Source organism: Antechinus flavipes, chromosome 1, assembly GCF_016432865.1.
Source record: "Antechinus flavipes isolate AdamAnt ecotype Samford, QLD, Australia chromosome 1, AdamAnt_v2, whole genome shotgun sequence".
NCBI lineage: Eukaryota > Metazoa > Chordata > Mammalia > Dasyuromorphia > Dasyuridae > Antechinus > Antechinus flavipes.
Genome location: NC_067398.1, coordinates 12909787 through 12924078, shown reverse-complemented (window position 1 = coordinate 12924078; position 14292 = coordinate 12909787). Strand labels below are relative to the sequence as shown.

The 14292-nt window shown below is 35.1% G+C and overlaps 1 protein-coding gene across 4 annotated transcripts in view; it reads left to right on the top strand.

Annotated features, from left to right (window-relative positions):
• TASOR (transcription activation suppressor) overlaps window positions 1-14292 on the top strand; it is a 96559-nt gene that overhangs the window by 41136 nt on the left and 41131 nt on the right. For all 4 annotated transcript variants that reach the window (XM_051979121.1, XM_051979135.1, XM_051979120.1 and 1 more), the window contains 4 exons: window positions 6441-6513; window positions 6611-6682; window positions 7777-8493; window positions 11581-12008. In XM_051979121.1, the coding sequence (XP_051835081.1) occupies window positions 6441-6513; window positions 6611-6682; window positions 7777-8493; window positions 11581-12008 (1290 nt within the window). The remainder of the gene's footprint in view (window positions 1-6440; window positions 6514-6610; window positions 6683-7776; window positions 8494-11580; window positions 12009-14292) is intronic.

Below are 14292 nucleotides of genomic sequence, written 5' to 3'. Positions count from 1 at the left end.
TCCTCCCCATCAGTCTCTTCAAAAAACTAATTCCCATTTTCTACTTTGAATTATTTTACTTTCCAGTTTTCAAAGTTTTCAGTCTCTCTTGAACTGACTTTCACTGTAGAATTTAATCTGTGAAATATTTTGAATCTTTTCTTTGAAGTCTGTTTTACTCAGAGCTAAGTGTACTTCCCAATAATGACTTCCTTCCTGTTAATGAGAATCAGAAGTGTATTTCTTCTAGTTGATGGTCCCGCCTTTTGTAGAATAAAATTATCTTTTAAGTCAAGTGAAGCAGTCTAAAGATGCAGTAAAGGTTCTAAGCACTTACTAATTACCTTATGTGTGTCACACTCTGGGAGGAATGCCTACCTTCAAGGAACTTGTATTTTGTCAGGGGATACAATATGTAAATAAATATTACACAAATAAACACAAAGCAACTTGGCGGGGGGGGGGGGTGGTGGAGAAGGAGGGGGAGGAGATACTAGAAAGTGGTAGCATCAAAATAGGTTTTTATATGAAGAAGGGATTCTTTACCTGGGGTCCATGTGGGTATTCATTGGTTAAGAAAAAAAATGTATTTTAATTTTCTCATTTGCTCCCTGACCTGAATTTAACATTTAATTCAATTATTTGAAAACATTACTTTGAAAAGGGCTCAGACTGTCTTTTCCAGAATGCCAGAGAAACTCAAGACACTCAGAAGGTCAACCCTGACATAGAAGTTGGCTTGGGCATGGTCATAATGAACATGAGATTGCGAGGTGAGGGGATGAGCTGAGAGGGGGCCGTTGTGGCAGGAGGAAGACCAGGGCAAAGACATGAAGACCCAAGAGATGCAGTGTGGTGGTGAGAAGAAGCTTGAAGGTCTGTTTGGCCCAACTGTGGGCTGCAGGGAGAGGAGAACTGGTGGGGGCTTCTAGAAAGAATGGGAAGGGTTGGTTTGTGAAGGGGTTGAACAACATGGCCAACAGAGGGTGGCTTATTTGGGTGGCTGGAGTAGCCCTGGGAAGGAAGTGTGGAGAAGGCTCTGGCAAGAGTGAGAAATAGTTGGGTATTGAGAGAATATGGCTAAGATTAAGAGGGAAGGGAGGACTGAGAACTCTATTGGAGAACTCATGGTTTTCTCAACAGAAATTCAGAAGATGACCATTTGGGAAAGATGATTAGATCTGTTTGAGCAATATCAAGCTGGAGAGGTCTGGGAGACAAGTGTTGGAAAGCATACATTGAGGAAGAAGTGGTTCAGGACTGGAACTGAGAGCAATTTAAAGCAGGGGAGGCCAAATCACTAGGAAATGTCTGAGTGGAAGGAAACTGCACACTCTGCATTTTAACCCCAATCATTTAGAGACAATTCATTAAAAAGCCTTCCCTATTTCTGTGGGACACCATTGGTCTCTGATTCATCCGGACTTGGAGCCCAGGGGCCTTCCTTGCACTTAGCCCACACATCTGCTCTGTGGTTGTTAGTTCCCAGTGCCAGCACCACAGACTTCCCCCTTTTTCTCCCCCTCCTGACCCTGCACCACTGCAGCAGCCTTCTGGGGCTCTCCATACCTGCCATTCTTCCCCATAGCTGCTGAAGTGATCTTAGAGGGTGCTTCAAATCAGGGCATGTCCTACTCCATAAACTATAGAACCACAGCCTGGCCTTTTTTCTGGCCATTCTCCTATGATCCAGATGGGTCCTAACTGTCCTAGTCTTTTTACTGCTCAAATACACTCGCTGCTTTTTTCTCTTCTGGTTTTCCTGGTTTCCTTTAAGACTCAGTTCAAATTGTACCTTTTACAGAAAGTCTTTCTTGGGTATATCTTGTATATGTGTAATTATTTGCATATTGTCTCCCATTAGACTGAGCTATTTCAGCATAGAATTTTTTCTATTTTTCCTTTCTGAACTCAGACCTGAGCCTTGCGCTTAACATAAGTATCCTTTCAGTGCCCTCTGAATGTTTTCTACTGACTCCCAATGCATTCTTCTAATTATATTCTTTCTCTCTCTAAAGTAAATTCTACTTAACATTGAATTTTAAAAGAAAAGAATATTATCTGTAGCAGAATAAAACGTATGTACATGGTTCAAGTGTAGGGTGTTTTGACTGCATGGTAATAGATTAGAGGAAACATTCTCAGAAACCAGTTAATGGGTTCCCAGTCTAGCCAAAGCTTAACAAAGAAGGGTCTCTCACTCCTAGTTAGTTCACAGTAAAGGTAAGATTGTCTCTTAGTTTCAGATATCAAGATTTCTCCTTGAAATTAGATCTTCTAATTAGGGAAGACTGATGAGATCTTTTGACTTAAAAGACTTAAAAGGATTCTTCTGACATCATAAACACAAGTGAAGCCCTTATGTCTGTCCATCTGGACATGGAGTCTGGTGAATGTGGGGGGGGACAGAGTCTAGAGAAGTAACATGTGGGATTGGCTTTAGGATGAAGGAATGATTGTTATAAAGTGTGGGGAATAAGGAAGGACCAAGGAAATAAGCAATTGGACCATGTGGTGTCAGACACTGGGCTCTGTTTAAGGTTTAAACTCTACCTGCCCATCTCCTTAACTGTTTAAAAAAAAAATAATAATTCCCCTACTTACATGGATAGCAAATGTTTGAAGCTGGATTTGAACAAGAATAGGAGAAATTCTTCTTTAAAAAAATTGAACAAGAGAATTTGGGGATGTCTTCAAGGGGAAAATAAGAGTCGTGATTAATGACTTGGGTTTTTTCCAGTCTAGTTTATGGCAAATTCTTCTACTTAGAGGATGGGTAAATGATGTGGGAGCTTTGAGATAAGAAAAGCTTTGGGAATGGATGGACTCTTTAGAGAATCAGGTTGATAGGAATAAAAGGATTGCCTTGATGCTAGGGAGATGAGGTAAAATTTGTAATGATTCCCAGTTTCCTATTTGCATGATTTCTTCTAACTCTGTGTTCTGTCTTATAATCTTCACTCAGATATTCTCCACCATGCTTTCTTCCCCTTTCTAAGAACATCTTCATAGATGTGCTGTTGCATTCATAGTCTAGTTTTGAGTTTTGTCCAGCCTAGTCTTAATGAAATGAAATTTGCTTCCATTTGAAGACCTCTATTATCTCTATACCTTGTTGCCTAAACTTCAGCCATTTGATTGTAGATATTTATTTGAGACTGCGGTTTTGTTACTGACTCCTTTCAGAGATAATTGTCTCATGTGAACTCTTGTGGGACTCGATTTATTTATTTTTTTAATTAAATACTCTCCATCCTGATGGCTAGGCCATAGCTAGTTTATTTTCTTTTATTCTTTTTTGTTTAAAACTCTTATTAGATTTGTAAAATGCCAATCTCAACAGCCATTCTTAAGTATGTTTCCATTCATAGTGAGGAGTATTCCCATATTTTCAACTATGATCCAGAAAATTAAAACCCATTTCTTAGATAATACTCACTTATTTTATACTTTTCTACCCATATCTGTTTTTCTTTTCTGCATTTCTTTCCTTAATTGGGCAGCAATGAGAAAAGCATAGTCTGTCACAGTAGACTCAACTTCTTATCTAAGACTTAATAAACTTAGAAATTATTTCTCCCCTTTTATTTTTGCCCACATGAATTACCAAAAGTGAATAGTAATCATTTACTATGAGCCTTTGGAAATTCTTTGTTATGTATAATTATAGCCTCCACATCTCTTTACTGAGAGAAGGAAAGTTTTTTCTTTTTTTTTTTTAATCAATTGGGCTCTAGGGACTAGTTTTTTTGGTAATTGATTCAAGTATACTCCCATTTAATTCTGTTAAGAGGCAGTAGGGTATGGGAGAGAGAGAGTTCTGCTTTCTGTAGTAGTCTGCCCCCTTCAATCTCATGTTATTTTACTTTGGGTGAAGTGTGGATGTGTGGAAAGTACTTTCTTTCTTTCTTTTTTTTTTTTTTTTATGATGATGAGACATAATCACTTAGTAGGTTAGGGGAAGGGTGGGTTACTTCACTATTTCTGTCTTTTTCTTTATTCACTGCCTGATAACTTTTATGTTCCATGTTGCACTGATCTGTAAACATTATAAGCACAGAGCCTTTCTTATCTAATCTTGCCCAGTATTTTTTTTTTTTTTTGAATGAAGGAAAGATTTTTTCTTTTAAATTTTCTTGCAAGAACGAGTGCCTGAGTTAATAGACATATCTTTGAAACGCCTAAGAAAACATTTTATTTCCCACCCTGAAGCATAAGTCACTCCCTTGATTCCCCATTAATTGGATGTTACCAAAATCACATGATGAGACTATCCATCCCTCATTACACAGCCAGTCCCTGCCCCCAAAGAGCTTCCATTCTTTTGGGGGAAAATAACTAACCTCCATCCTTGATTATTCTTTGATATCCTTGTGGGTTTCAATTTTCTAATTTGTTTCATTTCTACAATTTAATTTTCATAGCTGTGGAAACCAACCAAATTCAATTCTTAGAATCTTCCCTCCCCTTTTTAAATTTGATTTCTATATCTTTTGGTTAAAAAACCCAAATTTGGCTAATCCTTTCTTTATAAAAGTTTGTTAATCTCTGTATAGATTCTTTAAGTTGGATTTTTCCATTTTTTTACATTTTTTTGGCTCATAGAATATGCTTAATGAAAACTAAGCCCACTTCATCCAGTTTGGTGGGGGGGACATGACTTAACTGCTCTAACCCTCTTCCCCCACAGTTTAGTGCATTGTCTGTCCTGAGTCTCCTCTTGTTTGACGTTTTGAACAATTATTGTTTCTTTTTCATCAGAGCAACTCTTGCCCAACTGCTTGAGACTGGTCTCTTTAGTTTGCTAACCCTAATCCAATGATAACTATGACAACTTTTGAGCTGAAATGATTATTTTACAAAAATTAGTGAATGCCTTTTTCCTTTTCAAATATGTGACTAGAACCATGGAAAAGACACTGTTTCATATTTTTCAACTCTTTAGGGATTCTAAAAAATACTTTTTTTATAATTGTATTTATTTTTATAAGCATTTGTTATCTCTTCCTCATCTTCCACCAAACAATTTAAAAAAGAAAATTGGTAACAAATGTGTATCTTATGGCAAAACAAATTCTCCTACTGTCTGTGGTCAAAATATTTTATATCTCTTGATATTTGAAGTCCTGTCCCATTCTAGCAGGGAATGAGTCGTATATTTCATCTTGAGTTCTTTGGACTATTGGTTTAATCATTGGATCATTCAGAATGCTCAAGACTTAAAAAATTAGTTGTCTTTCTAATGCTGTTGTCATTATGTAAATTGTTATTCTGCGTCTACTCACTTTACTCTCCTATCAGTTCATAGAGGTTCCCAGTTTCCTCTGAATCCCTCTATTTCATTCTGTCTTATGTTAGTTAAAATGTTTAGAGCATTATTTTTGTGTACTGTACTTTGTTCAGCCATTTCCAATTAGATTGGCTTTCCCTTAGTTTACAGTTTTGGGCTACTACAAGAAAAGCTGTTAAGAATATTTTTGTACATATAAAATCTTTTCCTCTTTGATCTTTTTGGGGGAGAGTAAGGAGGGTTGGCTTACTAGTGGTTATTGCTGGGTTAAAGGGTATAGTTCTGAATTGCTTTCCAGAATGGATAGCCTAGTTCATAGCTTCAATCACAGTATCTGTTTTCCTACAGTGCCCCCATCATTTCTTTTCTTTTCTTTTCTTTTTTTTTTTTTTTTAAGTCATCTTTACCAACCTGAGTATGAGAAGGAATCTGGGGGTCACTTTAATTTGCAATTCTCTTTTTAGTATTTTTTTCATATGGATATTAATAGGTTAGGTTTCTGTCCTTAAAAACTGCTTGGGGGAACAGCTCTTGTTCTTCACACATTTGAATCATTTCTGTGTATGTATCTTGACTATAAGACCTTTATCAGAGAAACTTGTTAGAATGATTGCCCCTTTCCCCTATTTTTCTGTTTCCTTTCTAATTTTAATTTCATGTCATTTTTCTTTCTGTGGATATCATTATTTATTTTGACTGGTCTGTGATTATTTTAATAAGAGCACAGTATCTTATTACCTGATGGTTTCTGATCCTTTTTATTCTAAAGATTTGTTTCTACTTAGCTTCTATTTTATTTCCTTTGAGATTTGTTTCATATAATTTTTGGGGATAATATTTGGTAGTTTTTAATTACCATTCTTAAAGACTACCTTTTTGATTTTTGTTTACAATGAATTGTTTTGTTGCTATTTTGTAATTTTTATTATCATATTATACTTTATTGGGAAAAAGAAACTTTAAAAAGTGACTGGAGCTTTATGCTTTCTATTAATTCTCTCTTGAACATTATTATAAGTTTTACTTTCTAAAATTAAAAAAAAAAAAAAAAACCAAAAAACTGGTGATGGGTTTTTTCTGATTTTTTTTTTAAAGTAATATGTGGTTTGTATAAGGTTGTAAAAAATAGCAAAATGGGTGATTATTATTTTTTTTTTTTTGGAAAATATAGGTTCTTGTTAAGCCTTTAGGAGACCGAGGATACCTTTTCCTTCTTTCGCCATGGCAGATGGCTTCACCGTATGGTAAGTGTGTTTTTAAAGGTTTGGCTTTTATGCAGCCTTTTTTCTTCTCAGTACATTTCTAATGCATTTCCAATACATTTTGTTTTTATTTTTACAGAGCATCAGACTGCCAAGACAAGAATTTTACATGCCCTGTTTCTGTTTCAGGAACCTAGAGGAGTAGTGAGTTGTAAGTTATTAATAGGATTAATGGAATTAAATGTTGTTGGTAACTTATTGCAATGTCAGGTATAACTATTAATTTTTGTTTCTTCTCTGAGAAATTAATTATTTTTTCATGTGTGTTATATCAATATCCTTATTGAAAGGAATTAAATCTAAAAACAAAACAGCTTTTCTTTATTTATAAAATATTTTTCTTCAAATACAATTTTAGTCACTCTAAATATTTTAGAATTATAGCTAATACATTTCCTGATGGTATTTGATGATTTGTTTATGATTCTTAATTAGTTTTCAGGCTAAAATTTGTGTTTAAATTTGATTGAATGTTAATGCTTATTCAAAACTTATTGTGTTTGTTTTCTTCTGGTTTAAGAGATGGCAAGTATCCTGTAAGGGATATTTGTTTTGCTATGATTCATATTATACAATTAAAGTTCCCAAAGTCTGTTTTTAACATTTTTCACTCTTGTGAGATTCATGCACTAGAGACTCGTGTAATCATACTCATTTAGTTTTGAAGGAGTATCCTTCTCTCAGGCCTCATTATATGGATGGAAAACTACTGATAATTTTGATGTAAGGATGCATACCAAGTGTTCTTGAGAGGTTTCTGCAGAGACTCCTCCCCAGTGTGAGTACCTGGAGCGCACTGCACATGTAGCCGAAGGCTCTTTTGGGAATTCCTCCCTTCACTAGTACATGTCATCAGTGTGCTGACCTAAAAGGTCCTTGTTTTGGAGGGAACAGAAGGGACTTGCCATTTTGACTCTGGCCACCCACAAATCACTAAGCCTCAGTTTCTAATAACAAATCATCTACTTCACAGGTTTGTTGTAAGGAAGGTACTTGAGAAGTTACAAAGGATGGTATCAATTAGCTATTACTAAATAACCATTAAAGCTGTATGTGGGCTAGGTTTTTGGCCCTAAGGAATGTGCTAAAATAAAATAGACTTTCACTTGAGTATAATGAGATTAGCTCTTTTTTTTTTTTTGAAAAACACTAAAATGTCAATGAGAGATGTGTATTTTCTCTTTGAATTAGAACTATATTTAATAACTGTCATACCTAGTAATGTGTTTTGCTTTACTTTAACAGCACAGAAAGCGTTACCTAAAGTAGTAACACAAGAACGTCATGAGACCACCTTTGAAAACATACCAGGAATCATGAAATTAATTCCATCCATACATTTTGCCTTAATTCAGTGTCGTAAAGATTTAAATTTTATCAATACTACCACTTTCAGTACTGTTGTTGAAAAGCATATAAGTGAGTATTTTAGGCGAGGTTTTGGGTTAGGTAGACGTAGAGAATTTGTCATGTATCCATACGACCCACGCTTAGATGATAAAAAATTCTTATATTCGGCTCCAAAAAACAAGTCACATGTTGACAGTTCCTTGCACAACTATATTTTCCAGTCTGAAACATATCAATTACCAGTTTGTAAAGTTAAGGAACTGATGGAAGAAAATAGGAAAGTTCATCAGTTTAGTCCAGTTTCTGATTATGAAGGGCCTGAAGAAGAAGTGGACTTTTTAAAACTCAAACTTCGAAAGAGAAATAATAGCTCCAAGAATGACACAATTGGAAAGAAATGGAAGCCGTCCAATTCTTGGGACTATGATCAGGACAGGCTTAAAGAACTGATTAATTTAATTCAGTGTAGGAAAAAAAATGTAGGTGGGGAGTCTGATACAGAAGACAGTAGAGACAAAACTGGTCTGAAAAGGAAGCCGGGGAATCATCCTGGAAATCTGAGGAAGCACCGAAAAGTCAGCAATTCTTCTGAAAATAGCAATTTATGTGAAGGTAACTTCTGATTTCCTCTGAAGCTTTGATGTTTGCTTGTTAGCACAGCCTATCAGTTTCTCAACTTCTGTTGATAGTTTTCTTCCTATTTAATGACGGTTTATCTTTTTCTGTTATCAGACATTTGCTTTTGGTCATTCCCAGCCCCCTTCCCACTGGTAAAAACAAATCTGTGTAATGAAGTAGTGTATAAATGAGCAAAACAAATATCTTATTGATTATGTTTAAAAATGGGTTTAGTTTTTTGTATTAAAAGGAGGAAAGTAAATGCAATTTGACTTTGGACATTCCAGCTCAATTTTAGTAATTAGATTTTTATAAATAGGGAGCATATATAGGGAACATATGATGTAGTGTAGTGTAGAAACAATGATGTGTTGAAGAATCCGGCACTAGGCTTCCTGACTTCTAAAACGGAATTTGATTCTTTTTTTTTTTTTTTTTTTTAAATAATTTTTTATTGCTAGAACGCATGCCAGGGTAATTTTTTACAGCATTATCCCTTGCATTCACTTCTGTTCCGATTTTTCCCCTCCCTTCCTCCATCCCTTCCCCCAGATGGCAAGAGTCCTTTATATGTTGAATGGGTTGCAGTATATCCTAGATACAATATATGTGTGCAGAACCAAACAGTTTTCTTGTTGCACAGGGAGAATTGAATTCAGAAGGTATAAATAACCCGGGAAGAAAAACATAAATGCAAGCAGTTTATATTCATTTCCAGTGTTCTTTCTCTGGGTGTAGCTGCTTCTGTCCATCTTTGATCAATTAAGGCTCTCTTTATCAAAGAGGTCCACTTCCATCAGAATACATCCTCAAACAGTATCGTTGTTGAGGTATATAATGATCTCCTGGTTCTGCTCATTTCACTCAGCATCAGTTCATGTAAGTCTCGCCAGTCCTCTCTGTATTCATCCTGCTGGTCGTTCCTTACAGAACAATAATACGGAATTTGATTCTTGGGAACAGAGGGTTTTACAAGGATCAATGTTAAAAAATTACCCATGCATATGTATTGTAAATAAAAAGCAATAATAATAATAATTAAAAAAAAAAGAAAGTTGATCCTTAATATAGTTCAACTTTCCCAAATTAAAAAAAAAAAAAAAAAAAAAAGAAATGACGTCTTTTTATGCTAAACCCAAAAATTTGGTTTAATTTATTTTGAAAGTATTGTCACTTCTTCTTATACCAGTTAAAGATATACAGTCCAGGTCAGTATTAAAATCTTGTTTTGTCTTAGAGTATGCTGATCAATTTTTTTTTTTTAAGAAAAATTTTTTTTCACTTTAGCATTTATAATATAATAAACTTGTTTTTCTCTATCAGAATTCTTATCAGATAGTAATTTTACTTTGTGTCTATGATTGTAAAGACTCAGTGTGGCAAAAATAATAGAATCATAGAATTTCAGAATTAGAAGTGATCTTAGAGGATTGAATATAGATCACAACATAGTATTTTCACCTTTTTTGTTGTTTGCTTGCTTTTTGTTTTCTTGTTCCTTTTTGATCTGATTTATCTGTGCAGCTTGATAATTGTGAAAATATGTATAGAAGAATTAATTGCACATGTTTAACCTATATTGGATTACTTGTTGTCTACGGAAGGGGGAGGGGGACATGGGAGGCAGAAAAAATTTGGAACACAAGGTTTTGCAAGGATGGATGTTGAAATCTATCTTTGCATGTATTTTGAAAATAAAAAGTTATTTAAAAAAAAAAAAAAAGAAATGGCCTCAGAGATCATCTGATCCAGTTTGGAGCTGCACATCTTTGATAAGTGGTCATTCAAGTTAGTATTTTGATAATCTCCTTATCTTCCTCAATCTACTTTTGGACAGCTCTATGAACTAAGAAAATTACTCTTTTTTTTTTTTTTTCATTTTAAATTTTATTTTTATTTTCATTCATTCATTCATTTATTTATTTAAATAAGTTTTTATTGATAGAACGCATGCCAGGGTAATTTTTTACAGCATTATCCCTTGCATTCACTTCTGTTCCGATTTTTCCCCTTCCTCCCTCCACCCCTTCCCCCAGATGGCAAGCAGTCCTTTACATGTTGAATGGGTTGCAGTATATCCTAGATACAATATATGTTTGCAGAACCGAACAGTTTTCTTGTTGCATAGGGAGAATTGAAATCAGAAGGTATAAATAACCCGGGAAGAAAAACAAAAATGCAAGCAGTATATATTCATTTCCCAGTATTCTTTCTCTGGGTGTAGCTGCTTCTGTCCATCTTTGATTAATTAAGGCTCTCTTTATCGAAGAGATCCACTTCCATCAGAATACATCCTCAAACAGTATCATTGTTGAGGTATATAATGATCTCCTGGTTCTGCTCATTTCACTCAGCATCAGTTCATGTAAGTCTCGCCAGTCCTCTCTGTATTCATCCTACTGGTTACTCCTTACAGAACAATAATATTCCATAACATTCATATACCACAATTTACTCAACCATTCTCCAATTGATGGACATCCTTTCATAAGAAAATTACTCTTTATGAAGCTGACATTTATTTGCTTTTCTGAAACTTGCACCTCTTTCCTAATAATGTCCTTTGGGAACAAACAAAATATATCCAACTCTCTTGTCACATTGTAAATTTTCAAGTACTCTGTATATTTTGAGCTATTACTGAAGAAAGTTATTTCTGGTGTGTTGGGACGTGGGGATGGAGGTGAAGGGTGACTAACAGAGAACTAGTTCTTGTCTTAACCTTGTAATTTTCATATTAAGTATCTTGTAGAATTAAGAACCTGTCAAAAGACATTTTGGTTTTGGATTAAGTAATTTTAAGAAATTGCATTTGTATTACAGCTGAGTTAAAATTTAAGAAGAAGAATTTTTTATATAAATAGTCTTTATTCTGGCCTTCCTATGTTAATCATCAGCATGTATTTTATAAAGATAAAAAGTTGACTCTAATTGAATTCCTGTTTATTTAATTTATAACCTATTGTTTGTATTACATGTTTAATTTTTAATTTTTCATGTTGGTTAAGAATTTATTATCATTACTTTGAAATTTCAGTTAAATTTTGTTTTTCTTATTCTCTTCCCTTTCTTTTCTTCTAGGTTCTCCACGTTCTGTTTTCTCACTTATCAGTGGATTTGGTGGACATGATACTGATTTGAGACAGCAAGATAGTTCTGACTCTGGCATTACTGACACACGGGCCCTGATTAAGTTGCTTTTAGAAACTCTAACTAGTTCAAGAAATTTGGATCCAGCGTTGGCTTATTCTCTCAGTCAAGCCTTAGGAGGCAGTGATGAAACTAGGGATGATCTGAGGTCAAAGCAGGAGTATGAATTAATTTCTGCACAGAACAAGGAAGACTATGAGCATCCAAGTTGTACAAAAATAGAAAATATAAATTGTAAAGAACCCAAAAGTCCGATTGCCTTGGAAGCTGATGCCTCTTCTTTAAAGTATCCCATTGATGTTGATCTAAGAGTCTCCTCTAGTGAAGTTGGCTCTGAGTCCAAGCTCCATTTCAAAGAAGTAAGCAGTTTGCGATATGTATAAAAATGAATATAATTATCCTTGTATTATGGATTGTTAACTTATTGCATGTGGCACAGGAGAATATCTCTGGCATTGGAATATAACTTCTGGGTTCAAGTCCTTTGAGAATTATTGTGTGCACATTACTTGATCTTGCTGACCTCCTTAGTTTTCACATCTGTAAAGTTGGAATAATACCTGTGTACCTACCTTGCAAGGTTACTCTCAAGAAAATGAGATGAAATGAAAGACAAAAAGTTAGTTTATGCATCACAAAGTTTCATAACAAAATTGGTACTTTTAGTGAAGGGGGACATATGATTCATGGGGAAATTTCTTTTGGTGCTGATGTATGGTCAGAATTTTTTAATGCAAGTTGAATTTTACTAGAAAGATAGTGATTTTCTGTATGGGAAGGACAGGACTAGACCTTGTCTTTCTTTCTTTCTCTCCTATTTTTCCCTATTCATAGAGGTTGTTGTCCAAATGATTAGAGGGGAAGATGAGGGATAGATAATAAGAGTTACACTTAATGCTTTGAGGCCCAAATGAAATACAACTCTAAAATAGTGAAAGAACTGGAAGATATGATTGCTGCCAGTTAGATTTGAAAAATTATGGGGAATGGAAGGTATCTTGTAGGCTTAGAGAAAAGATGTGTCCACATTTAAAATTTTTTTTGGTAAGATAAATAATGTTTCTCATGGCAGAATTCTAGTTGTAGTTTAAAAAAATAATTACTGCTATCTTTTAGTTATGTCGACCCTCTGCCCATAATGACCCACCAACCCATTCTTTTTAACAAAATAGGGGAAGAAAAGGGACACAAAAAGCAGTTCATTAACACTAACCCAATGCTGAGTCTGATAGGCCATCCTCCCTTCCACTCCCCACGTCTGCAAAGAGGTGCATTTTCTTTTCTTTAGAATGTATTGTTTGAATGGAATGGTGAGTGAGTGACCATCTAGATTTGGAAGATGGTGATCCCAAAAAAGTCAATATTGCTTCCCTCAATGACTTGATTCCCATTTTTAACAGAACTTCTAACTTCTAACTTAGATTTGATACATTTTTCATTCTCTTTGTGAACAGAGTTAAGTGATTTGGGTTACAAAATGCAGTACAGTCAGGTGGATTAAAATTTATAAAATATTGGTATGTGAAAAGTAATTATATTCCACACATACACATACAAGGCAATTCTGTATAAACATCTGTGTATATGTAGATGCACATCTACATATGAGGGAAAGGCATGGAGAAATTGGTATTGGAGGTGAATGTGAAAAAAACTAGGAATCTTTCTGTGTCATCTTGGAGAAGACAATCCCAGTTGCAATGCCCTACATATCCATGTTTGGCCATGTTTGCTTTAATTAAATTTTTATTTTTTAATGTTTTCCACAAAGGCACAAAAAGTATTGCTGTAGCACAGAGCTGCCGAGAGAGCTAGCCAAGGTGCTCATTAACAGTTATTATTTAAAACTATCTCAGTACTTGGCACATAACAGGCACCTAATAAGTATTTTTTATTGATTGATATTTGTAAGAAACTACTCTTGGGTTTAAAAAAAAAAAAAGTCAGAAGTTAAGGTGTGGCTCAATGATGGCTTTGTTTTTTCTTAGTGTTTGGTGAGTCTGCATCAGCTCTGATGTGGTCAGAAAAGGGCATACAGTATTCTTATGGTTGGGGGCCTGCAGATGGCTCCTCTGCCTTTTTCTTCTGTTTAGAGGGAAAGCTTGGATGCCTCAGGCCTTCCCAGGGCCTCATGTCAAGAAGGATGTATAGAAGCCTTAGAAGGACAGCCCTCTATTGGAGGGCCATGGAGGACAGGAAAACTGTGCTTGGCTCTCATCCCATAAGTCCGGAGAGAGCCAAATTTACATTTGATAACAAGGAAGGTATGGGCCCACCAAACAGTTTTTTTGTTGAGTCCTGTGGTTTCTTATTGGGTCACAGAACTCCCAATTTGAAAATTGTACTCCATCTGTGGATGTAGGTAACTTACTGGCAATTAGATAATCTCCTTGGATGAGATTAAAAGACAGAGCAAATACATACTAAAGGCAAAGCATAAACTTATGTTTTTATGATCTGTATTGGTCATGTTAGCAGGACAATCCTTTCAGCAAACAAGGCCATACTCAGGGAGGCCTGGAGAGAACATTGTCTCATGGGAGGTCTCTGATCAAAACTGAACAATGACTTGGTGTAGTTGGAAACCAGAGCATGACAGTACATTTAGGTATGGCCATTAAAAAAAAATAAATTGGAATGATG